The following is a 25,077-nucleotide window of genomic DNA, read 5'->3' on the forward strand; positions in this document are numbered from 1 at the left end:
TCCTTCTTCACTCCTTCTTCACTCGGTGGGACCGAGGGTTAAAGGGGCTTTCACAGTGGCGTATTCGTAGAGCTGCTCATTACAGCGTATCATCTACGCTGTAATGACCAGCTCTCCACCCACTTCACGTGGAGTTTTTTCTCATTACGTAGCAGTATGTTGAGGGCTACTTGCGTAAGATGGAAGAAATTAAACCTGTTTAATTTTCTTCGGCGTACAGCACAGCATGGAGCCTTCACGCGAGAACACGCAGCGCCGTGCTACTGTCTGCTATTGTGAGCCTGCCCACGCTTCAACACGGTACTGTACGCCACTTCACATCTCCCTGTTGTTCTTCTGGAGATATAAATACTGCAAGATCATTGCTTCACTTTATCATACAGGACTCATTATATGAGGACTGTTTCACTGTGCCGCATCGTTTCATAAAATCTCTCTCTCTCCCTCTCTCCCTCTCTGTGTGTGTCTAATCAGAGCTGTGACTCTTTAAAATAAATGCACACTCACTGTATGTCGGTGCGCTCATCAAACACCTTGATCGATCAGTCTGATCAAAGCTGAAAAGAGCTGTGACTCTAAAATATACGCGCACTCGCTGCATTAAAAAATAAAAATAAATAAATAATAATAATGTTAAATGACACTGTTTTTGAGCCGCATCACACGTCATCACACAGCGTCTATGAGGAGTACAATATGCTATACGACGGCGTCGGCCCCAGGCGGTTAATAAAGAAATTCATAGGATTGTGTGTTTTGTTAAATCCCTGGCCTGTATGTCTTCTAGTCGAGCCATGTTTGACAGCATTGTAAGTAATGCTGTGCGAGCGCCCTGTGCTGCACAAACTGAGTAATGACACCATTTCCAACAGCCACTGTTTTTCTGAATGGTTTATGTGGTAAAATAAAAGTTTTCATATCAGCAATAATGATACAGATTACTGGTATGTATGTGAAATGCTCATGTCGACCATCCAGTATATCATTCAGGCTATAATAAAGATGATTATATACAGTACCAGTTAAATGTTTGGACAGAGTGCCCAAACATTTAACTGGTACTGTATAACCATTTTAAATTGAAAAATATATATAAAACTGCACTTGTGTTGTGGAGCAATGTATGGTTTATTTTTATTTTATTTTTTTGTTTTTCATGATTTTTGGTTGCATTTGCATTTTGAATTCTTAAAATGACAGCAACTGAAAGGAATTAAAATTTTGCGTTAGATCTCATCAGATAAATACAACAAATATTAAAGCATCAGGGAGTGGCCCTCCTAATGAAAGGACTACAGATGGTTCAGGAGTGAGTTCCTTAAATGTCCTGGGTTGCAAAAGGTCTTTTTTTTTTTTTTTTTTTTTTTAAATCCATGTAATGGAACCTTAATTAATGGTGTGCATTCTTGTCTGCAGATGTTTGTGGAGATTTGGCTCCATCATTATTCCTTGGAGATGTACCAGAAGCTGCAGTCTCCTCAGGTGAAGGTAAGGCAACAGAATATGCCCCTCCCTCCCTTCCAGTTCTCAGTTCCTCCCAGTGCTCCTGACCTCTCCCCCGCACTGCAGTATCACATGGCTGGCTGTTGACTGGACCATCACAACCCTCCCTTGCATCACCTCCATCTCTGCTGTCCACAGGCAGTCAGCTTGGTCACTTTTGTCTCCTGCGTCAGCCACCTTGCCACCTGACTAGCTGCTGTTTGGAGGCTATGCTTTGAAACTGTTGGTTGCATAAACTGCAAGTGGGCAGAATTTTTGGGTTGCGCCAGTTATTGTGAAGGGTGAATTAGGAACATGTCCACCCCTAAGCTTGGGTAAATGTGCCTGTGAACTCTGAGATGCTTGTAGATTGAATGTTTTTGACTTTATCCATAGCTCTGTGTTCACACTGTGAGCCATTATGTTTAGATTGTGGCACCAGAGACACTGTACCTGTAGCGCTGCAGATATGTGGCAGCTAATTGAGTATGGCCAAAAACCCTGTAAATAGCGGTTGCTCAGTGTGAATACACAGTTGGATCTGCAATTCCTCCCCTCTTTTTTAAAGCATCATCATTTCTGAGTTGAAGTAAGTTTTCTCTTGTACAGTGAGCGCTTTGAGGAATTTGGCACGTATTCCTTGTAGTGCTTTTGCATGCTGCATGTCTGTCACCAACTGTCTGTTTCGACTCCAACCTAAAGTCTCAACATGGTGTAGATGTCTGGAGATTTCAATATTATGCCATTTAAAAATCACTAAATTCATATAATGAGTCCTGTGTTTTGGGATTATTATGTTTAGGATCATGCATTGTAGAAAAAGGTTGGCCTGTTTTCAATAGACATTTTCACATGTGTACCTGAATGATGCAGGACTGCATCATGTTGGAACCTTTTGCCTTCAGAACTCTTATTTCGTCATGGTCCTGAGAACATCCCGAGGTTTCAGCCCATATTGGTGTGATGGCATCACACAGTTGCCACACAATTACACCAGGCACCGTGAATACATGATTTCATGTTGTTACCACCAAATTCTGACCATTCAAATCCCCCAGAAGAAAGAAAGACTCCTCAGACCAGGCGGTGGCTTTCCAGTGTTCCAAATTATCCAGTTTTGTTGGAGCCATGTCCAGTTAGAGGTGGTGGCCAAGTGGTGAGTGCACTTGGTTTCAGTGTGGAAGGTTCCCTGTTCAAACCCCAGCCCTTGCCAAATTTCTCCATGTCGCGTGGAGTTGCGTCTGGAAGGACATCCGGCGTAAAACCTGTGCCAATTCAACATGCAGATCCAACTCTGATTTGCTGTGGTGACCCCAAGTGCAAAACAAGGGGTCAGCTGAAGGGACTTACTTTTGTTGGAGCCATGTCCACTGTAGCCATAGTTTCCTGGTCTTAGCTGAAAGCCAGGTAGTGCCCGGTGTGATGCTCTGCTGCTGTAGTCCATCTGCTTCAGGGTTCCATGTGCTTTTTTTGGTGGGGGGTCTGTTTAACTTAAAACAGTCCCAGTAGATCAACACTTTATGGGAAAAAGTCAAACCAGCCCATTTGGGACTAAGAACTGTGCCACATTCAGAAGGACTTAAATCACCATCCTTCTCCTTTCTGTTGCTTGGTGGGAACTTCTGCAGTTCAGCTTTATTTCAAGCTGCATCAAGTTTCTGCCCTGTGTTTGGATGAGTAAATATTTACTTTGAGTAGATGAAGAGGCAGAAGTATCTGATTAAGGAGAGTACAGAATGTCTCAGTGGGTTTAACTTTATCCACAAGTGGCTGTGTTGAGACTTGATGTTGGTGGTGTTTTAGTTTAAATAAGCAGTAGATTTGCACACAAGAACCTACACGTCCAAGCTGATTAATAACTGTGTAGATTGATGCTTTTCCCATCAATCATCAAACTGGACTGTTTCACCAGCTTTCATGCAGCAGCATTGTCAGCTGCTCTTACCTCAAAAATAAGATGGAATTGAGGTCTTATTGTGAAATGTGCAAAACCTTTGTTCTGTAAATCTGTTCAGGAAATGGTGAAATAGTCACCCGTGTCCTCACATGTACTAAGTTGACCTCCCTCACTGCACTTGCAACTGCAGTTCATTTTTGTCTCATAGACCTGAATGATTGTGGCCTGTCTGTCCATCCCATTAAGAGTGGTCTCAAACTGCAAGGTTTTTGCATGCAAATTTTATTTTATTTTTTATTTTATTTAGAAGTGTAAGCTTAAGTGGAGATGTGTACGTCGATCTTTGTGTTGTAGTAGTAGTAGTAATAATAATGTCAGGTGCACATGCTGGTATCACATGTCACTGTGTCCACCACATCACGAAACCGTCCTCATTGACAAACACCCAGGCAGACCACTGATCCGTGTTCACCTACTGAAAGTAGTCATTTATCTCCTACGGCTAGGTGAAGCATGGGTATCTCCACAGCCTTTAGTAGCTGCTGTGGACCTCAACACTGTGGCACGTGCATGCATGTGCATACTTGTGGGGGAGCGCTGGGGCATAGTGTTATGGCATTCACTCACAGTGCAATATAATATGCCTCATTTGTGTTCCTCAAGTCCCTGCTCATTGGACACAGTAATTTTACTGGTACCGAAGGTTTCTCTGAAGAGCTCTGGAATTAAAGCCATCCAGTTGTGGCCTTGGCTCATTGATTAGTCCAAATCTAACTTTACAATGTGTACCTACCTTACTCAGTCCGAGTCCATGCAAATATTGTACAGAGTGGGAGTCAGAATCTGGCTGGCCTATACACTGAATGCTGCGCAGGGTGGGAGTCAGAATCTGCCAGAAGTAAGATTCTGCTCCCACCCTGCACAGCATTCAGTGTATAGGCCAGCCATGATGTCCAACATGTTATTGAAGATCCTGCAGATTCTCAAAATGTCCCACAAGGCAGCTCAATCAATTGTGACAAACATTTAGCAGAAATCAATAAAGGCTGCAAAGAAGCACTGCTGATGTTCATGCTAGCATTTGAGTATTCACAGCGCTAGGATGCAGTCGATGGTTGAGTTCTTGGGCATGAATGGACTGTTTCAGTAGCTGAGCAACAAGCAGTTTAATCCATTTATTGGCATGGTACCCTCATCCTACAAGGAAGCAAAGGCTGCTTGCAATGCTAGAACAGCATCTCCACCCATCCAAAGAAGTTCAGCTCCATAGATGGTAGTTTGCAGGAGCTCAACAGATTCCATGAGGAAGCTGCAACAAATCTGAAGTCATAGGTCACAAAATAGGCTCTTTTATGAATCCTGCAGTTCTGTAATAGTCTACAGTGACTTCCCAACAGAACATGCTTAATCTTCTTCGCTCCAGCAACTATATTGAAGTACCATGTCCCATGGTGTGTGGATCTTGGAATTAGGTTTCTGCAACTCCTGGCTACTTACCTGAGTTCAAGGAGCATTTGGCTCAGTACAGTCGTCATAATGCTCCCTGTCAGTCCCTGTGTAGTAAAATAAGAAACATTAACTAAAATGTTAGTGTTCTTCAATGTGGATTCAGGTTATAAAAGTCATCAGTTTTTATGGAGTTTTGTATTCTGTTAATTTGTCAACAGATTATTGCGATTTTGGTGATTTAAGAGAATCTTCCATGTTTGAGATCACTCTGTAACTGTCATGTCAAACATTTAGGGATGGGAATAATTACATGTGATATTTTGCTCCACTCACATCTTGTTTGGTTCTCAGCATTGGCTGTTTTTAAATATGTAACATGTAAATAAATTGGCTCAACCTGAAATCTGTTGTGACTGTAAATAATGACAGATGTCTTTGATTAGACCAACTTTGATCCTAAATGATTCCCATCCCTGTAAAGTTGTAATCCTGTTTGCGCGTGTGTGTAAAGACCACAGCACTGTTCCCAACAGTTGAGGTGTTGCCCTCCCACAGTCAACATTTTGTTTTTGTTTGTCTCCTCTTTTGTTTTCTGCTCTTCCTCTCCCGAATGCTTTTCGGCCAATTCTTTCTTCGGTTGCGCTCTTCTTTTTTGCTTCTCCTCTTTTTTTTTTTTTCTCCATTTCTCACATATACCTTCCCCCTATCACCTTGTGCTTCTCTCCCTTTTTGCCACTTTTTTTCCCCTTCCTCCAACCTTTGCCATTATCTTCCCTATTCCTGGTTCCCCCCGCCCTGGTGGTTATGGGTGAACAGCTGGCGCTGCTGCAGTACCGCCTCAGTATGTCCAGCATGCTGTGCCAACAACACGCCCCACCGGGCTCTGGGACCCTCAACACCTACCAAGTACTTTTACCTTTTCATTCACCCCTGCCCCTTTGGGGCCTCCTAGAGGTAAACCTAAGTTGGTTAAAGTCACAATCAAGGGTACTTCTCTCAAAACGCAGTGAGATGCATTTCCACTATAATACTGGCAAATATTACAGTAAAACTGTGGAATATTGGAATTCTAAAAAGAAAAGTCCAAAATGGTGAGATGTGTGCAGAACAAGATAACAGGAAAAAATAAGTTTTGGAAATTGTGGCATTAACCATCTTGCCACCACCATTATTAATGACCTTATTGGACCAATATGCCCATTATTGCACAGTTGGTAGTGGTGGGTGGAGCCATCACCTGTAATTAACTTGAGATATTGCTTTATGAAATTGGGGTGCAGTGTGTCTTTGGAACGTCTTGTTGGTCTTCAAGACACTTTGCCACTCATCCAATTCTTTTTAAGTTTTGAACACTTTTCAAACTACCTCTAGGATACATAGTTAATTTGTGCATTTCCACAGAGAAGTATCCTCGGTTTGAAAATTAATCCTGGAATGAAATTTAAAACTTTGGTGTGTGTGTGTGTGTGTGTGTGTGTGTTTTTTAAAGGCATGTTCTTATTGACACTACACCGGTGTGTTTTGTTCATGTTTTTGTTTCTTTCTAACTGCTCTGTTGATCTCGTACAGCAAAATTTCCACTACATTTTAATGTTCACGCTTCGGCTTACATGCCAGTCTTTGACTTTTATTCTTTATTCATTTTATATGGGAAGAACTTTGCAGGCACAGTATTTGTCAGCTGGTAAGGCGGCAACATTTTTGACAGCGTTTTGTAGCTTGAAGCACTGAGGTCCTAGTTTGCATCATCTATTCATGATTTTTTTTTTTTAAATGATCGTTTCAAGCTTTAATTTAAATTGTAAAACCAGTTACCAAATAACTGAAGATCAAGTATAACTCAGAAATCTGTTTCATTACATGGGACATATGTGTTTACTACATTTATTTCATTTGGTCTGATTGTTTGATTATATTTGTCATGTTGGCGCCAATGTGCTGTGTATCCAGTGTTTTGCTTCTAAAGAGCCAAATTATTGACATATGTTTGAGGGATGGGATGCGTATGCTGTTGAGTAACTGCAAGGACACAAATTAATACAGTCCCAGAAGATTTTTTTGTCATAACCGTTAGATAATAAATGAAGGAAGAAAGAAAAGGAGCAGCTCCCCTTGCACTGATAGCAGTTCCTGTAATTATCCTCACCGCAAACTGGAAACAAGCTACTGTAATCCTCGTAGCTCTCCGTTTTTGTCTGTTTGTGACAATATCTCCAAAATGCATAGTGTAATTGCAATCAAATTTGGTGGATAACATGGTGGACAATTTTCTCACAACATGGGTCATGTCAAGGTCATAAGTTAAAGGTCAAGGTTGACTCAGATGTTATTGACTATTAGCAGCACCAATATCTTCAAAGCTCAAAGAGCACTTTCACTCCAGTTTGGTGGAGTCAAACTCACTCTCTGTATACAGTCGCTCTATTGCAGTACTATAGTGCCACTTTTCAATAATTGTTGCCTCCTGAAGCTGTAGAAGTAGAAATCTATGTATGATGCCTAGGCAGGAATGCAGAGAAACATTGCAAATTTTATGTCTATCTCTGCACATAACAACCAGTAAGAACAGAATATTTGAAGATGCAGCACTGATTTCAGTGTCTGTGTGAAAGGGGTTTCACACACATCAGTATCTTTAACTGTTTTTCATGTGAATATTTTAAATAAAGCAGTTAAAAGTGCAAATTAAATGTATGTTATAACCACACATTTTATACAGTACTGTTCATAAAATGTAGCTATGATTACAAATGATATTAAGATGCGGCGAAAATAATTACAAGCTACCATACTAAATGTCAAATATTTTATGACATACTCTGTATTAAAGGCTTAATTAAAAATCTCACATGAGGACCCTTTAGCCTTAAAATTCTATTATTTTTATTATTTTAACTGATAAAAGAATGCTTCACGTTTGTAATAAACTTTTTTTTCCTTCTCAAACTAAAAAGGCCAGTTAGTTTCTCAAGGAAGACACTTCATCTGAAGAAAACAAATTGATACATTTAGACAGAAGTTTGCTTAAGTCACTTTTGTACTGTTCATAGTATAACTGTTATACAGTGAAAGACTTCATTGTGGTGGGACCTTTGTTCTCCAAGTGCTGGATGCCTTTGGTGATTGGCTGCTTTTAGACTGGGATGCATTAGAAGGGGCAGGTTCTGAAAGCAAGTGTTGTGTTGTGGAACACTGTGAGACTGCTTCATGTTTCAGGAACCATTCAGTCCAAGCGAGGAGCACGTACTGGTGGTGCGTCTCCTGGTGAAGCACCTGCACGCCTTCTGCAACAGTCAGAAACCAGAGCAGTTGTCCTCCTCCCCCTCCGCTCATTCGCACACTCACACCAGCCCGCTGGAGGAGTTCAAGAGGTCAGCTTCAGTGTCATGTGACTGTCACGCTGACACAGCAGTGTGCAGTAATGTCTTTCATCTTTGTTTCCATTACAGTGTAAATCCTATCCCTTTACATCAGGTCCAGGCAGATTATTTTCCATTTCTTTTACCACTGAAGGATTTAGGATTTTATTCAGTTTCTTATGAAATAAAAAGTCTTTGGCCACAGAGATGAATAATTGCATAATTGAAAGTTTGAAACAAGGGATTACTGTGGTTGCTGTACTTTTGGGGAGGGGTGTATAGGCTCTACAGAATACCTTGCTTGTTATGTCCTGTTTTTGTTTTCTGTATTTATTTATTTCAACCCCCAGGATAGAGCTGGCTCTGTCCGGGGGGCGGGGGGTTGTGCTGGAGTTTGTGGTGGAGGTGTCATAGGAGGATGTTGAGGAAACTGCTCAGCATCCTGGACAGCACCTCCCACCCCCTGCATGCCACACTGACGTCCTGTCAGAGCACCTTCAGCCATAGACAGAGACTACCGAGGTGCACCACAGAATGCCACAGGAGGTCTTTCCTACCTGTGGTAAACAGACTGTGTAATTCCTCCCCCTTCTGCAGGATGAATACATAATGAGCAGTTATTCAGTTTTGAGTTATGTGCAATATTGTTGAACATCTTTTGCAAATATCTTCCAGTCATTTTGCATAAATTTGTTGTACTTACTTAAAAAAAATGTTCACTGTTTGCTGTTTTGGTACTCTGCCAAAATAATTTATTTCAGGTTGAATCAAGTTGATCTTATCTTAGATGTGTATGTATGTATGTTTTTTGTTTTTTTTTGTCTCTGACCCACAGAGTGGTGGTGCAGCGTTTTGTTCAGCAAAAACTCTACCTCTTTCTCCAGCACTGTTTTGGCCACTGGCCTCTAGATGCATCTTTCAGAGCAGTAAGTCGCATGCAGTTTTGAAATTTATGGCAACTCTGCGCAGAAATGTGGGTGGATAGTGGGAGATGTCACAAGACTGAAGTTTTAGTGGTCAGTACTCAGTGGTACCAGTGGCAGTCTTAATACTAGTGTCTATACCAATGTATGAATTGTTGAAAAGTGTTAATTAAACTTTAATAAAATCATATGTTGGACATTCACACTGTGTAGTTTAGCCTGTTTATAGAAAAATCAAGCAAAATGGGTTTATAACAAGAATTTTACACTTCAAGAATCTCTGCAGTAACTCTTGGCTTGCTCTTATTTTTTATTTTTAAAAGTGTATTTTTTGGAAAACTGCAGGCAGGGTGACTCCCAGCTTTGGCCTGTTCTGCTGCCTGCCTGATACAGTGGTTTGGCAAAATTCTGGAAATTGCCACTTTGATTTGGCACAACTGATATGGCAGAAAAATCCTCACATTTTTGACGTCTTGTACAGAATCAGTATTCAACATTGAATTAGTTTGGACAAAACTATTTGTATATGTTTGGAAGAAGAAGCAGACTTTTGACAGGTTTGACCCCTCCCAACCACACAAGAAAATGGGAAGGTGAAAGAACAGCACTTGTATTTTCATCACTGTTACTGAGGTGTCCTTGAGCAACCTCTTTGTCCCCAGTTACTCTTGTCTTATTTGGTTAATGATTAAACTCTATCAGATTGTAGTTTTTCTTTAGTTTTCCATTTGTTAATTAGAGCTTTTTGCATTTGCTTGAATTAGGAAAATTAGACATGTTGGGTTGGCATTAATAGAGGTGATATCAGATACCTCGCTGGACTATGAAATTACATCTTTACATTATTACACTGAAGAATTTAGATCAGGGGTGCCCAAGTTTGGTCCTCGAAATCTACCTTCCTGACACTCTTAGTTGTCTCCTCCCTCTGTGTTCCAACACACCTGAATCAAATGAAAGACGTGTTAGCAGGCTTTTAACGAGCCTTTCATTGGATTCATTTGTGTTGGAGCAGGGAGACAACGAAGAGTGTCAGAAAGGTAGATCTCGAGGACCGAACTTGGGCACCCCTGATTTAGATCATGCATTTGGTAGTTAATGATATTGGTTAAGGTTCCTTGTTTTAAACATTATTTTGGCCAAGCAGTAGTGTGCATACTTCCAAAGCAGAAGGCTCCCAGTTCAAGGCTACCCCTCCCTATTCTCCATGTTGTGTAAGGGCTTTTGGCCTACAACTTGTGCCAAACCAGCATGCAGGTCCATCTCTGATATGCTGTGATTGCTCCAAAAGAAAAAGGGAGAAGCTGAAAGAGCTTTCTTTACTATTTGTAAAAAGATTCAGCAATATTTTATGAAAGTCTCAAAAACCCATCTTTAAAAAATGGGAGATTTAGCAAACACCTTTTTTAAATAAATCCCTACAGTTGTTTTACAGTGCTTGAGTGAACACAAGAGTTGAAATATTTTAGGCCATCACTTCCCATGACATGTATCTAGTAGTAAATATTGGAGCATATAGTCAAGATATCCTGGTATCATAAATAGTAAAAGGACACCATTGTCAAAGTGTTGTTCATGGGAAGGAAATTGGAGGTCAAGGACCTTGCACAAGTGCACATTAGTGACTTAACTGTCTGGTCAGAGAATTGAACGTATAATTCTCTGATCACAACACCACTTCTTTAACCTTTAGGGCATCACTTCCCGGTTATCAAAAAGTGGTCCTTTGAGACGCACTAATGAAGAAAGATGCACATTTTTAGATGAGTAATACACAGTACTGCTATATCTGTGTTTAGGTGATGGAGACCTGGTTAAGTTACATCCAACCATGGAGATATACAGGAGAGAAACCCACCCCTCAGTCAGACCAGACCAGAACAGTACCGGACAAATGGTAAAACTGATTATCTTTGTCCTTTCTTTAAAGTTCATTTATGTGTGCTGAAGGTGTATTGAGCCTCAAGACTTTCATGTACACTGGATCATTTTTTCCTGCAATTACGAGAATAAAATGTTTTAATTTGACTCTGTATATTGCGCACGCCTCCTTGTTTATTATAGTAAATACAGTAGTGTTCAGAATAATAGTAGTTCTATGTGACTAAAAAGATTAATCCAGGTTTTGAGTATATTTCTTATTGTTACATGGGAAACCAGGTGCCAGTAGAGTCAGTAGTTTCTCACAAATCCAACAAGACCAAGCATTCATGATATGCACACTCTTAAGGCTATGAAATTGGGCTATTAGTAAAAAAAAGTAGAAAAGGGGGTGTTCACAATAATAGTAGTGTGGCATTCAGTCAGTGAGTTTGTCAATTTTGTGGAACAAACAGGTGGCTGTTACACAGGATCTAGGCCATTTCAGATGTGTGGCTGATGCGTTGATGTGTGCTAGCACATCCTCCCAAACTTGACCTGACTTGTACTTTAGATAGAAAGATGGAGTAGTTTGCTGATGGTTCTTGTGACGTTATTCTCTATAGTAATTGGTACAACTTTAACTGACAGTTTGTTGTTCTTACATAGGGAATCGTTTGTTCAAGAGAACCTGCTCATGTACACAAAGCTGTTCCAAGTCTTTCTGAACAGAGCCGTGCGGACAGATCTGGTCAACGCCAAAAATGCACTGATGGTCTTCAGGGTTTCCAAAGTGTTTGCTCAGCCAAACCTTGCAGAGATGATCCAGAAAGGTCAGGACAAAAATGCAAACACAACATTAGCTCAAAATTTGCTGTTACTCAGATTAGTGAAGAATTATTTACATTTCTGCAACTCTGTAGCTGTAAACATTTAAGTATTTCAAAAATGGCCATAATATTCTTCTCCAGACTAATAAAAGAGTGTTTAGACTACAGGTCAGCATCTCTCCTTTATTAAACAATCTGATACGTATTCAGATACATAACTATGATAAGATTCTAGTATATTGCTTTTTATTAATGAATGGTTTGATGTGATATGGTGCAATCAGTACAATTTGATGTTTAATGTGAACATTTATTTCCATGGTAAATTAAAACAAGCAAAAAGTTGCATCGCTTACCTTCAAACACATTTGATAGAAGACTAGGGATCTTCTTAGGTTTTTACTTCTGTGCTGTAGCATATTGGCACACCTCTGGGGGCAGCACTATGTATACTATACAGATTACCCAAGAGATGCCTACTGCTTTTAGCTTGTTGGCGTAACATAAATTTCTGTGTACAGCGCAGCTGTAAAAATGAGCACAGAAGATGCAGAATTAGCAGCATAACTGGTTAGCTCAACCGAGTCATAACTTTAAAATAGATACGAGGATCCATGTAGCGTCTAGTCATGTCTTTTTTAAAACCAGTGTCCGATTTCTGAATTGTTACACCCGTAGTTAATACCATAAGTGACTTTGAACAAGTTCCCTGAACCTCTATCACCTCTTAAAAACAGTTAAAGATATGGCCTAGTTCAAAAATAATGAAGCCAAAGTATAACATAACCATCAAAATTTAAAAGTGGTATTTTTTGTGAAATGTTATCATTTTAGGTATGGGTATATATCAGAGTTTCAATATTTCTATTGGTCTCGGTTCAGTCATTGCTAGAAATTATCAGTGCACATATACTATAATGTGCTAGAACGTAACGCTTGCGACAACACTTGGAGGTATCTTCTTTAGTCTGCAGAAGCCTGAAACAAAGAAATTCTTTCCATTAGTTCCTGGTATTATTGAAAAAGTAATATAATTATTCTATTGAAGCAGAGTAGGAGATATAGCTAAGGTTTTGACACAAATAAATCAAGGACTTATTCTCAATGTTACGCTTGCGACAGTTTTACCTTGCTTTAGAAACATGATGTTTTTTCTAGGAAATGACATTTCTACCTTTACAAAAATGTATTACTGTGTGTTAGTATGAAGCACAAACTGACAAAATACAAGGTTATTTTTTTTTTTTACATTCAACTTTAAATGATAATGCTGAATATCAGTGGCACACAAAATTGATGAAAAATGGGCTAATTTTGGGGTATATTTCGTGCATATCTCTGGAACTGTGCGGAATTTTTCCATGAAATTTTCAGTACCTGTCAAAGAGACTATAGGCAACTCACAGATAAATCTGGATGGTGCTAAATAAAATAATGGCTTGTTCATGACAAATGCAATGCAAATCAGCAATTAGGCTTCATTATTTTTGAACTAGGCCCTATCTGAAAGTGGAATACGAGTAATAATGACTTGCACATGCCAGTGATTTGGATGATGGGGGAATAATTTTTAAAAGAATTGTATAAAGAATGAGAAGGAGAGTGACATTTACTGCTATTAGTTGCAGAAAAATGAAATGGGAAATGTTGGGATGAACAACCCCAAATCGGAAAAGGTTGGTATGGTATCATAGTTGCAAAAAAAAAAAAAAATCCCACCGTGATTCTTACATTTACTTTGACTTTCATTTCATTGCAGACAGTATGACATTGTACATATTTCATATTTTATACAGACTTAAACTTAATTTAATTTGTGATTACACATCGATTCCTGCATTTCAAAGATGCAACACATTCCAACCGGGACTGTGGCAATTTAGGGCTAGTAATGTATTTAAAAAAAAAAAAAAAGATTATATTTCAAACAGGTGATTGTAATCATGATTTGGCACAAAAGTAGCATCCATAAAAGGCAGAGTCTTTGAGGAGCAGAAATGGGCAGAGAATCTACAGTTTGACAGCAAATGGCTTCTTCAAAGAAGGATTGGGAGGGATTTGCATATATTACTGTGTAAGCAAGGAATCTGGAAGAATTTTGGTGCATAAAAGGTAAGGGCACAAGCCTAAACTGAACACCCGGGATCTCCAATCCCAAAGTCGGCACTGCCTCATGAACCTTTTCCTCTTTTAGACCAGGGCCCTCTGCAGCCATTTTTACCAACCTTGGTGTCAAGCTAGACAGTGATTTTTAAACTAGACAAACAAATAAATTCCATTATCAAATGTGGTTTTTACCACATTTGAGGCTTTTGTCCAAGGTTAAACCGGTTCTATCATTTCTTGAACGTCTTATTCATGCTTTTATCACAACTCGTTCAGACTACTACAAAGCACTGCATGTTGGTCTTAGCCACACCTCCCTTGCACACTTCCAGTTAGCCTAAAATGCTCCCACTCGTCTTTTTACAGAAAGTCACAAGGGAGAGCATATTTCCCCTATTCTCGCCTCCCTACATCTTCTCCCGGTTTGTTTTAGGAGTCATTTTAAGATTTTATTGTTTTTAAGTCTCCTAATGGGTTTCTTGCCAGCCTACATATCTAACTTATTGAAGCTATGTGTTCCATAGAGGTTGCTAAGGTCTGTGGATCAGCTGCTCTTAGTCATCCCTAAAACACAACTGCAAACTAGGGGTGACTGTGCTTTTGCTGTTCTCATGACCGAAAGAACGAGATCGCGAGTACAAGTGGCCGAGATGAGTTTCCTCCGCAGGGTGGCTGGGCACTCCCTTAGAGATAGGGTGAGGAGCTCGGTCACTCTGGAGGAGCTCGGAGTCGAGCCGCTGCTCCTCCACGTTGAAAGGAGCCAGTTGAGGTGGCTCGGGCATCTTTTCCGGATGCCCCCTGGACGCCTCGCTGGAGAGGTGTTCCGGGCACGTCCCATCAGGAGGAGGCCCAGGGGAAGACCCAGGACACGCTGGAGGGACTACGTCTCTCGGCTGGCTTGGGAACACCTTGGGGTTCCCCCGTAGGAGCTGGGTGAGGTGTGTGTGGATCGGGAGGTCTGGGAGACTTTGCTTGAGCTGCTGCCCTGCGACCAGAACCGGATAAAGCGGAGGAAAATGGATGGATGGATGGATTGGAAGAACCATTATTCATCAGTAGCTGATGCAACCACGTGGCTGCGGAAGAAGTGGGAACCGATATCGGTTCCCCCCCCTAAAAATTGGGCCACCCTGCCTTCACTGCACATGCGTCGGCAGTATTTCACCGATTATCACCTCGTTCCTGCTTCAAACTGCACTCCAGTCATCATCTATCTTTGCAACAGATATCTGAAGCTTTTGTACAACAATCATTTCTACATGAATTCAGCATTATATCACAATAAAAGATGGAGGAAGCGATCAGAGTGCAGCAGCCATGATGAGCTGCTGCATTCAAAGCGTCGGTAACGAGTCCCCAATTATCACCTCGTTTCTGCTTAAAACTGACTTTAGAATGATTTAAGAGGTTTTACCTTGTCATCTGATAGTTAATAGCCACATTATTCCCTTTGATTGGTTTGGGTGAAGAGAGTCTGTCTCAGACGAGCTGCTGTGGTCCCAAATGGCGCATGTGCAGTCAAGGCAGGGCGGACCAGTTTTTAGCGGGGACCGTTCGGTCTGTGAAACCGGACTGGCCTACCGGAAGAAGTAGGAATGGATACCGAGTTGGCCTGCCTGCCATTCTGACCTGTTCCTAATGGAAAATGTGTGCAGAATTGTTGAAACAAAAAATGTAATTGCCTTATTCTGTAGCACACCTTAAGATGGGTTTGCAGGACAAATGGAACAAAATGACACCTGCAAGACTTTCTTGCTTGTATTCTCATCAATGCCAGTAATGTCTTTTAAGTTGCATGAGAAGGAACTTACAAAGTGGTAAATGCCTTAACATCCAAACTTTTTTGAATTGTGTTGCAGGCCTGAAAATAGGAATGATGTATATGAACAAATGAAATTAAGTTGAATGCACAAGTCATGAAATATCTCTGATTCGTACAATCTACAGTGAAATAAAAATAAATGTAAGAATTACTGCATGTTTAGTTTAACATTTTTTTTACTGTCCTTCCTTTTTTTCTGATTTGGGGTAGAGTATGTGGCAGCAAAACTAAATAAAACAAAATATGCACCAATTGTTTTTTTTGTTTTGTTTTGTTTTTTTTTGTTTTTTTTCTTTTTCTAGGTGAACAGTTGTTTCTGGAACCGGAGCACGTCCTCCACCACCGCCAGCACCGTGGTTACCAGACGCCAATGCAAGGAGGCAGCTACCTGTCATCACGACAGCGGGTCGTGACAGACATGGTGTTCAGAGTGAAGAGCCACGTCTACACCTTGGAGGGTCAAGACTGTCAGTATAAACAGATGTTTGGCACTGAGCTCCGAGGGGCCGTGAGTTGACCGTCCTCACCACTTATTGGGCATCCCACCCAAAGCTTCAAATGGAATTGTTGAAATCAAAAGCATTTTAATGACCACAGAATTTGAACTTTTTGATGTTTTCAGTCTCTGTTTGGTGTCAATTTTGCAGGTTATGAAGTTGATCCAAATCATTGCACAAGCACGACAGACAGCAAAGAGGATTTCAGATCAGTCCAATGATGCGATGTCCAATAACTCGTTCTTGTCCTGGTTTGGGTTCAGTTCTTCTGAACTCAACAGAACGTACGCTGGAAATGAGCCAGAGGAAAGCGAAGAGTGTCTGAGAAAAACTCATGAGTTCCTGGACATGGCTCTGGAGAATCTATGCCAAATTTTCAAGGTGGGATTATTATTACTATCTATTCTGCTTTTTTTTTTTTTTTTGCTTCTTAGCAAAGATTAAATGATTATTACCCGTATGTGAGGTCTGTACAGGGAAATATCAGACCGACGTGTTGTCAGTACGGACCTTCGTGTTTTTTGCACGGACCTTGCTTCGTTTCGTCCGTACTGACAACACGTCAGTCTAATATCCCCGTACAGACAGCAAGTGAGGTTAATAATTTGTTTAGTGTTTTGTGTATGTGTGTGTATGTATGTGTGTGTGTGTGTGTGTGTATATATATATATATATATATATATATATATATATATATATATATATATATATATATATATATATATAAAGATAGAAAGTACGCATTCTGGACTGATTGTGATGGAGACTGGTCCAATGTGGGAAAATATCCGACCAGTAATCAGCCAATCAGAGCGCGTGTAGCATTGCAGCCATATAATAATTAAATTTATTTGCCATGTTTAAATGCTAACTGATAAGACATAAGAACTAATATTGATCAGGTCAGTGTGGAGTTGAAGCTTTGGTCTGCTTGATTCGTTTTCTGCTTTAAAAATGCAAAAAACAGGTCAGCAGAATATGATTACTTACTAGTTAAAAGTTCTAGTTTTGACATTTTGGCTTTGTCTTAAAGTGTAGGTGACACGTAATGCCAGGTTTTCATGAATATTTAAAACTAAAATTAAACAGTTTGAAATTTATCCTTTCCTGGTGCAGAGTTCTTGAAGAGATAATTATTTGGATTTTGAGCTGCGCGCCACTAAAAAAAACAGGAACTTCCCGGCATGCCGACATTGGAGAAGGAGAAGGAGGAAGTTGCGTCAGCTCCGGAATCATTATCTTAATTGTGCCTGTAACAAATATTTGCTAGACCTCCCACGGAGGCACCATAAAGATGTAACAAATTGGTCAATTCTAGATCGGCTAACACCGAAGCACCAAAATAAAATGTAGTGAATAAGTAGTTAAACTCCCAAATTGAATTAGATTGGCTTGCACCTAATTTAATGGGTCACCAAAATAAACAGTTTTAGGGTTTAATTATTATTTAATTAGGATAATTAATCCTCGGGGCACCACCTATTTGAAGCATAGGTACTTTAATTTAAACATTCATTAATTTATCAGTCTCAAATGAATTAGTCGGTCTCAATTTGATTTATCAGTCTCGGGTCTGAAAGTCTGAATTCTACAATACGATTGACCAAAGGTTTCCTTCTGAACACACAAAGAACCACAGCAGAAATATTTACCGTACAATTTATTTACAAGTATACAAGAAATGTACAGTTTACTGGCATTTTTGTGGACAGTGATTAAATAAGTTCATTTATGGACACAGTTCTTACTAACTCATGAGACGTGAAAGAGAGAGAGATGAAGCTTAAAGACTTTTAGTGAATAAATCTGATTGGAATTTAGTAATGAAATTTGAAGCCAGTTGTTTTAAGAAAATTATTCAACAAACCTATGAGTATGTTTAAAAAGCAGAAGCATAATAAAGAGAAATCACTTTATATCCATTGACAGCAAATCCTTTTTCTGGAACCTTTAACTGGGTCACTTAGCTGGTCCGTTGAAAAGGTGGTTCGAATGATCCGTCCGTCAGACGTTGATGTAGGTTCTGCAGTGTGCTCACTTGGGTCAGGGGTTATCTCAGTTGTCTCCCCGGGTGATCCCAAAGGCTTGTGTCGGCTGGCTTTACCGACAGGATGGCTGCTTGCAGTCAGGTTGTCAGCTTGCTGGACCCCAGAGGTGGAAGGCGTTTGTTGAAAATGGTTTCTGGTAGCTTTTAAAAATTTGTTGGAGCCAAATTAAAAGTCTTTATGAATTTAGAAAAAAGATAAAACTTTAAGAGCGTTGGAAAATTACAAAAAAGGAAAGGTCGCTTTTCTGTAAATTCGCTATTATTTTGAAAAGTTCAGCTCGGAAGTTCTCTTAAAAATTCAAAAGACTTGATGTACCTTAGAGCGTCAAGTTAAAACTGTTAAAAGTTTGTCAAAGAATAACGGAGGAATGAATGAAGCCATGTGGTAGCTTTAGCTAGGTTAGCTTAGCTTAGCATGGGGCCTTGTTGACCCAAAATTATTATTTAAGCCTTTCAAAGAAAGGAAGAGAGTTGCAAGAGGTGAAGAGGCGGAAAAGAGAGGCAAGAGACAGAGCGGCACTCTGTTCTAACTTAATAAGGGGGACTGACGTCACCAAACTCTGCCCATTTAGGGTGTGTAACCTCACAGAAAACTTCATCTCTTCACAAGGCAGACCCAAATGATTTAACTACTTAAACACATTAACTATTTTGGTATAATATTGTTCTAAGACACTCGAATGGATACACATTATTAATCGTCACTTAAACACATCCTTTGGATAAACAGAATATTTCACCATCAACATATTGATAATGCAGAAAGATCACACTTAAACACACATCAGTTACAAGGACACATGTCAGTAAAATGGAATGATTATATGCAGGGTTCTAGCTAGCGCAAACTTGCGTTACGGCCCGTTACGGTATAATTTTGGACCGTTACACGTATTTTCAATACAGCGTCTGTAATCAGCTGTTTCTGCAGCGCAACTCCAGTTTGAAGCGTGAATCGAAGCAATGCTTCGATTCAATGGCTCATGGCTCTTTGATTTGCTGCTCTTCCGAAGTGGTAAGTCCGCTTCTTAACCTCTCTAAAAGCCATTAAAATATCATGAGTCACTTTTGTGTGGATTAAAGTCACTAACTGGGACTCTTGTCTTGTTGCAGTCGAGAAACGAAAATTGTCCTCCGTTCCATTGTCACAGCTTCCAACGCTGCGCGGCTCTCTGTTGAGACACAGTCCGCTCAGAATTAATAACCTCAAAACGAATTGCCGCTTTAAATAAAATGACACCTCTTACAAACGTTGCAATACAGACAATAAACTGATAAATAAAATGAGACGTCCTACATTCTTTATAAACCTGATCTGCAGCACAGTTGCAAGAGCTTAGCTCATAGGTATGGAAAGACATTCATGCCAATAATAATGTCTGAAAGGAAATGCTTTTGACAAAAACTGACAGATTTTATTTCTGTTTATGTCCAGAGATCAAGGATCTACCATGTAGAGTTTATTATGTCCAGAGTTTAAGGATCCAGTAACCAATTTCATATTTATTTACTTTAAGACTCAATAAAATGTTGTTCAATTTCAATTTAATCAGCTTATAAAGAGCCAAATTACAACAAAAACCATCTCAAGGTGCCTCATACAGAACAGTTCATGAAAAAAATTAAAATAAATAAATAAAAATAAAAAAATTCAAATACCCAATTAAAAACAGAAGTAAAAGAATAAAACATAACAAAATCAAAACTACTGATAAGAAAGAGAATAAAAATAGGTTTTAAGTCTGGACTTAAAAATGTCCACGGACTCCGACTGCCTCACTGAGGGCCATGTACTGGCTAACCCAGAATGAGATTGCCCACTCAACAAATTTCCCCAGCCTTGATGAAGGCTTAACTCCAGATGGACGCAGGATTTTCTCCACTGGGAGTGAAAACAGTCTGTCTTCAGTTCCAAACCTCAGGTTTTTGTTGAGACAGTATTAATGTATTTATTAAATTAGGGCGAATCAAGGCCATGTGCTACATCCCATTAATTTATGGATTTTTACAGGCTACTGACGTACCTGTTTCCAACAAGTGCATTGGCTCAGAGCTGCACCGTGTTTTCTGTGTCAGAGTGGTTATTCTCACTGGTAGAATCTTTTTTGATTGGCAGGTGGAAACTCTTATGTTGACGAGCGCGCACACAGACTGTTACTATTTGATTTAGTTGTTTTTGGATCACGGGAATTTCATCGCGTGCAGACTGAAATGTTAGGAGCAGATGAGGTGCTACGAGTTTTTTATCTTGAAGTGCAAAGCGGCCCACTGTGGAACAAGAGGATATACGAGGTCTGTCAATAAAGTATATGTCCTTTTTATTTTTTTCAAAAACTATATGGATTTCATTCATATGTTTTTATGTCAGACATGCTTGAACCCTCGTGCGCATGCGTGAGTTTTTCCACGCCTGTCGGTGACGTCATTCACCTGTGAGCACTCCTTGTGGGAGGAGTCGTCCAGCCCCTCGTCGGAATTCCTTTGTCTGAGAAGTTGCTGAGAGACTGGCGCTTTGTTTGATCAAAATTTTTTCTAAACCTGTGAGACACATCGAAGTGGACACGGTTCGAAAAATTAAGCTGGTTTTCAGTGAAAATTTTAACGGCTGATGAGAGATTTTGAGGTGATACTGTCGCTTTAAGGACTTCCCACGGTGCGAGACGTCGCGCAGCGCTCTCAGGCGCCGTCATCAGCCTGTTTCAAGCTGAAAACCTCCACATTTCAGGCTCTATTGATCCAGGACGTCGTGAGAGAACAGAGAAGTTTCAGAAGAAGTCGGTTTCAGCATTTTATCCGGATATTCCACTGTTAAAGGAGATTTTTTTTAATGAAAGACGTGCGGACGGATTGCAGCGTCGGCTCGCAGCCGCTGCGGCGCTCCGCCACAGGAAAAACACCTCTGTTGGAAGCCTTAAGGACAAGTTGGAACATGTCCAGCTGTTAAACAATTTCTCATATACTCACTCCACTGAAAGCCATCAAAAGCCGCCTGGATTTTACAAATGGTTATCAACACGGAGGTGTTTTTCCTGTGCCGCCGCACCGCGCCGGCTGTGTCCCGACGCGCGGACCCGTCCGCACGTCTTTCATTAAAAAAATCTCCTTTAACAGTGGAATATCCGGATAAAATGCTGAAACCGACTTCTTCTGAAACTTCTCACGACGTCCTGGATCAATAGAGCCTGAAATGTGGAGGTTTTCAGCTTGAAACAGGCTGACGACGGCGCCTGAGAGCGCTGCACGACGTCTCGCTCCGTGGGAAGTCCTTAAAGCGACAGTATCACCTCAAAATCTCTCATCAGCCGTTAAAATTTTCACTGAAAACCAGCTTAATTTTTCGAACTGTGTCCACTTCGATGTGTCTCACAGGTTTAGAAAAAATTTTGATCAAACAAAGCGCCAGTCTCTCAGCAACTTCTCAGACAAAGGAATTCCGACGAGGGGCTGGACGACTCCTCCCACAAGGAGTGCTCACAGGCGAATGACGTCACCGACAGGCGTGGAAAAACTTGCGCATGCGCACGAGGGTTCAAGCATGTCTGATGTAAAAACATATGTATGAAATCCATATAGTTTTTGAAAAAAATAAAAAGGACCTATACTTTATTGACAGCCCTCGTACTCTCAGACTGTGTTAACCCTTGAACTCAGACGTAAGTTGGATAACATCTCGGAGCAAATATACGCCTTGCAAAGGAAGATGTCGGCGACCAGGGAATACTCAGAAATTGAAATTGGTCGATCAGAGGAGCTGCACGTGTTTCTCTGCTCAACCCTAAACATGGTACGCTGATCAGCCTCCGAAGGTCAAAACGCTCCGGTTTTCCTCCAGAAGAATTTCTGCGGCCTTGGTGACCCACTCTGTTGCCCTTCTTATCCTCTGTCCTCCCCTACAGTCTGATGTTGTCAAGGCAACTCCAGACATTATGCACAAACTGACAGAAACTGATACAAACTCATATCATCTGCTCACATAACGCACGCCCCCTCCCCACCCCACCCCTACCACTCCTCCCACCTCTGGAGGTCGCACGGCTCTGAGCTGCAGTGGCCTTCATCCCTCCCCCAAGCTTGCGGCTGCGCGGGAGACTGCTGCGGGCACCCCACATTCACATTGCGTCAATTCCAGTGATGGACTGTCTTAAAGTTTAGTATACCTAAACAATCAAATGTATATGTGCGGTGTTTTAATTCTGATGTGTGCCATTATTATGTTCAACTAGAACTAGTAGTAACTGTGGATTAATTGATGTATTTTTTTTATTGTCTGAGGTAATGGGGTGTGATATGAATTGCCCTTTTAGGGATCAATAAAGTTGTTTGAATCTTGAAACATTTCATCATTTTTAGTGGTTATTTGTGCACATTTTTTGGTGTGACCTACACTTTAATGGTTAAAAATCATTTTGAAATTAAGTTCCGAGTCCAGGTCTTAAATGGTCATGTGACACTCGATGGTTTAATATTGGCAAGATATTTGTTTCAGGTAAGGGCAAGATTTTGAAAATAGGCTGATGGTTCGATATTGAATCTGGTGTGTGTGTGTGTGTGTGTGTGTGTGTGTGTGTGTGTGTGTGTGTGTGTGTGTGTGTGTGTGTGTGTGTGTGTGTGTGTGTGTGTGTGTGTGTGTGTGTGTGTGTGTGTGTGTGTGTTCACTGAATTGTCAGTAATTTTTGTCTTGTAGTTGACCCAAGGTCAGCTGATGCAGCTTATGTCCAACCTGGGTTCTTCCCAAGAAGAAGGGAACTTCAAGCAGCTGCCAGACTGCATCCAGAGCGACAACGGTCTCATCCTGACCGACCTGGGCAGGAGACAGGTGAGTGACTCAGATGTTTACATTTGTTAAATGTACAAAGGAGGGAGTTTAAACCCTGATATTGTGCATCTGTACAGATCATAAATGGACTACGCAGATTTGAGATTCATTATCAAGGAGATCAAGAGCTGCAGCCAATCAGAAGCTACGAGAATGCCCTGCTGGTCAGGCTGTTCTACTGGATCTCCTGTCTTGTTAATAAAAGGGTAAGTAAAAATAGCAAGGTTACAAATATAATGAAACCATTGACATGTATTTCTAAAAAGTGCAGCAAATGAAAATTTGTGGCCATATTTGTAGGTTTGATCCCCCAAGGATAGAATTGAATACTACATTACTGTTGAGCTTCTCCCCCCCAAATGGAAAACTACATGGAGTTTGGTAATGTAATGATCAAATATTCCCTCCTTCCTGATTGTCAATGCTTTTGTTTAATTCCACTATGATTTATAATACACTTCAGTTTTACTTGTATAGTGCTACATCACAACACAAGGTGCAAAAGAAGGGCATGGTCCAAATCAGCAGACCAGGCCCAATGAGGTGACCAGTCCTCAGGCTACTCCAACCAACAACAACAGAAAAACTAAACTAAAAAATAAGAACAGTGTGACAAAATAACAAATAAGTCATGTCAGCTATATGATAAAGGAAACCAATGTGTCTTTAACCTAGTCTTATAGTTACATGGCCTTTGGGATTTTTAAGCGTTAACTCATAAAAAGAATTTTCTTTGGCACTACTACAATTTTATTTATTTTCCTTTAAATGGGGGATTCATAATATGACATTACCAATATGATCAAGATTCATGTCGTCAGGAAAAAAAATACTTGGCTCTCCTAAAGGGAAAAAATTGAAAACAACAGATGGCCATGAGCTAAATTTTGGAGCCGCCTATACAATGAGAGCAACCATAGTGACATCATAGATCACCTGGGGGCTTCCCCCAGCTTGCGCAAGGGATGCTGGGAAGCAAACAGCCAGAGTAGAGAGGCATGGTGATATCACCTGGTTGCTCCCTTGAACAAAATAAGCCAAGATGGAAGAAAATGCTCTGAAATGGCTTATTTCTATATAAATCTGTTTCTCATATTTTGTAAAAGTTAGCAAGAAAGAAATGCTGCTAAATCTGTTTCTGAAACCAGGTAACACCTCTGAAGTGATTTACAAGACATCTTACAATTATTGGGCAGCATGTTGACTTAGTGGTTAGCACTGTTGCCTCACAGCAAGAAGGTCATGGGTTTGAGTCCTACCTGTGGCCTTTCTGTGTGGAGTTTGCATGTTCTCCCCGTATTTGCGTGGGTTTCCTCTGGGTGCTCTGGTTTCCTCCCACATAATAAAGACATAGGATGTTGATTCAGTTGTTTAATTTTGTAGAAAAAAAAGCAGATCACAGACATGACACAAAACTAAAGTCATTTCAAATGGCAACTTTCTGGCTTTAAGAAACACTATAAGAAATCAAGAAAAAAAAATTGTGGCAGTCAGTAACGGTTACTTTTTCAGACCAAGCAGAGGGGAAAAAAATATGGACTCACTCAATTCTGAGGAATAAATTATGGAATCACCCTGTAAATTTTCATCCCCAAAATTAACACCTGCATCAAATCAGATCTGCTCATTAGTCTGCATCTAAAAAGGAGTGATCACACCTTGGAGAGCTGTTGCACCAAGTGGACTGACATGAATCATGGCTCCAACACGAGAGATGTCAATTGAAACAAAGGAGAGGATTATCAAACTCTTAAAAGAGGGTAAATCATCACGCAATGTTGCAAAAGATGTGGTTGTTCACAGTCAGCTGTGTCTAAACTGTAGACCAAATACAAACAACATGGGAAGGTTTTTAAAGGCAAACATACTGGTAGACCAAGGAAGACATCAAAGCGTCAAGACAGAAAACTTAAAGCAATACGAGGGCTGTCAATAAAGTATAGGTCCTTTTTATTTTTTTCAAAAACTATATGGATTTCATTCATATGT

The 25,077-nt window shown here is 40.4% G+C and overlaps 1 protein-coding gene and 1 long non-coding RNA gene across 3 annotated transcripts in view; one reads left to right on the forward strand and one right to left on the reverse strand.

Annotated features, from left to right (window-relative positions):
• smpd4 (sphingomyelin phosphodiesterase 4) overlaps positions 1-25,077 on the forward strand; it is a 57,009-nt gene that overhangs the window by 26,172 nt on the left and 5,760 nt on the right. The window contains exons 10-19 of one of the 2 annotated variants that reach the window (XM_034165917.1): positions 1,417-1,488; positions 5,645-5,734; positions 8,045-8,199; positions 9,023-9,113; positions 10,910-11,007; positions 11,640-11,803; positions 16,031-16,236; positions 16,376-16,606; positions 22,957-23,088; positions 23,166-23,294. In XM_034165917.1, the coding sequence (XP_034021808.1) occupies positions 1,417-1,488; positions 5,645-5,734; positions 8,045-8,199; positions 9,023-9,113; positions 10,910-11,007; positions 11,640-11,803; positions 16,031-16,236; positions 16,376-16,606; positions 22,957-23,088; positions 23,166-23,294 (1,368 nt within the window). The remainder of the gene's footprint in view (positions 1-1,416; positions 1,489-5,644; positions 5,735-8,044; positions 8,200-9,022; positions 9,114-10,909; positions 11,008-11,639; positions 11,804-16,030; positions 16,237-16,375; positions 16,607-22,956; positions 23,089-23,165; positions 23,295-25,077) is intronic. The other variant, XM_034165918.1, reaches the window with a different exon arrangement.
• LOC117506416 lies at positions 7,649-24,217 on the reverse strand. The gene is made up of 3 exons (XR_004559461.1): positions 23,776-24,217; positions 22,410-22,412; positions 7,649-7,659 (listed from the first exon to the last, which is right to left on the reverse strand). It is a non-coding gene; the product is annotated as an uncharacterized LOC117506416 (long non-coding RNA).

The sequence above is a fragment of the Thalassophryne amazonica genome, chromosome 3, assembly GCF_902500255.1.
Source record: "Thalassophryne amazonica chromosome 3, fThaAma1.1, whole genome shotgun sequence".
In the NCBI taxonomy this organism is placed as follows: Eukaryota; Metazoa; Chordata; class Actinopteri; order Batrachoidiformes; family Batrachoididae; genus Thalassophryne; species Thalassophryne amazonica.